The sequence below is a fragment of the Lepus europaeus genome, chromosome 10, assembly GCF_033115175.1.
Source record: "Lepus europaeus isolate LE1 chromosome 10, mLepTim1.pri, whole genome shotgun sequence".
Taxonomy (NCBI): domain Eukaryota; kingdom Metazoa; phylum Chordata; class Mammalia; order Lagomorpha; family Leporidae; genus Lepus; species Lepus europaeus.
In genome coordinates this window covers 90,103,295-90,104,333 of record NC_084836.1, presented here as the reverse complement: position 1 = coordinate 90,104,333, position 1,039 = coordinate 90,103,295, and the positions used below count along the sequence as shown (strand labels likewise).

Sequence of the window (1,039 nt, the reverse complement as noted above, 5' to 3'; positions counted from 1 at the left end):
TTAAACTTGGACAACACCAAAGCTACAACTGGACGGTCTTTTAAGAGTCTTATCTTGAGGGGAGTGGCTCTTGGAATCCGCTCGGGATGGGACTCTTTAAGACTGTTTAGTATTCCTACCCGGCTCCCCTCCTTTGTTGCAGGATAAAGAAAAAGTTTTGTGCTCCCACACTCGTTTCAGATCCTGTGCCTGGCCGGCCTGCTATGATTTCAGACCCTTTTGTGACCACGAGCTCTCTGCCAGGGCAAGACCCCCTGACCGGACGGCCTGGCTCGGCTCTGATCGTAAAGGAGCTGAAATGCATTGGGACCATAATCGTGCCCTTGCTGGAGATAAAGCTGGGCATGCCTGACGCAGCCGTGGACATCAGCACCGAGGTCACCACCAAGGACTTAAGAAAGAAAGAAGTGGTAAAGAAGGCGGAGCATGAGAAAGACGAGGTAAACCTGGACAAGAGGCCCCAACCTGTAAAAAGTAAGCTCGACGAACAGGAGGAGCGGAGGAAAAGGCGCTTGGAACAGAACAAGGCGGTGTGGGCCCGGAGGAAGGAGCGCACGGAGACCCTGCAGCGGGAGTTTGAGCGGCTGGAGTTCAGAAACGCGGTACTAAAGATACAGGTCAGGGAGCTGGAGCAGGAGCGGCAGCAGCTGATTCTCGTACTGAACCGGCGCCGCCCCACCTGCATTGTTCGCACCGACAGTGTCCCTGCCCCTTGGATCTAATATTAATGGCTGGCTGCGGTGCAAATGGTATAACTTATCCCCATAATTTCACTTAAATTTTAAGATTAAAATTTGTCCAAAAGAAAAGGGGGGAATGTGAAATTAAGATAGGATGGGGTTAAATGGGAATGTGAAATTAAGATAGGATGGGGTTAAATTGGAATGTAAAATTAAGATAGAAAGGGTTAAAATGAAGTTGCTTGAGCTAACTGCATATCTTGCTTCTGTGCAAAATGCTTTGGCTTGCAAAATGCATTTTGTTTAAGATAACTAGATTTTAGCTGACCTTGTAATATGTGATGACTGTGCTAGCTGAT

At 48.3% G+C, this 1,039-nt stretch overlaps 1 protein-coding gene across 1 annotated transcript; it reads left to right on the top strand.

Annotated features, from left to right (window-relative positions):
• The first annotated feature begins 203 nt into the window (after positions 1-203).
• LOC133768900 (jun dimerization protein 2-like) lies at positions 204-722 on the top strand. Its single transcript, XM_062203867.1, has one exon. The coding sequence runs from the start codon at positions 204-206 to the stop codon at positions 720-722; it is 519 nt and encodes a 172-aa protein (XP_062059851.1).
• Positions 723-1,039: the final 317 nt, after the last annotated feature.

Coding starts and splice junctions, on each gene's coding strand:
- LOC133768900 (XM_062203867.1), top strand. CDS start 204: ATGATTTCAGACCCTTTTGTGACCACGAGCTCTCTGCCAGGGCAAGAC.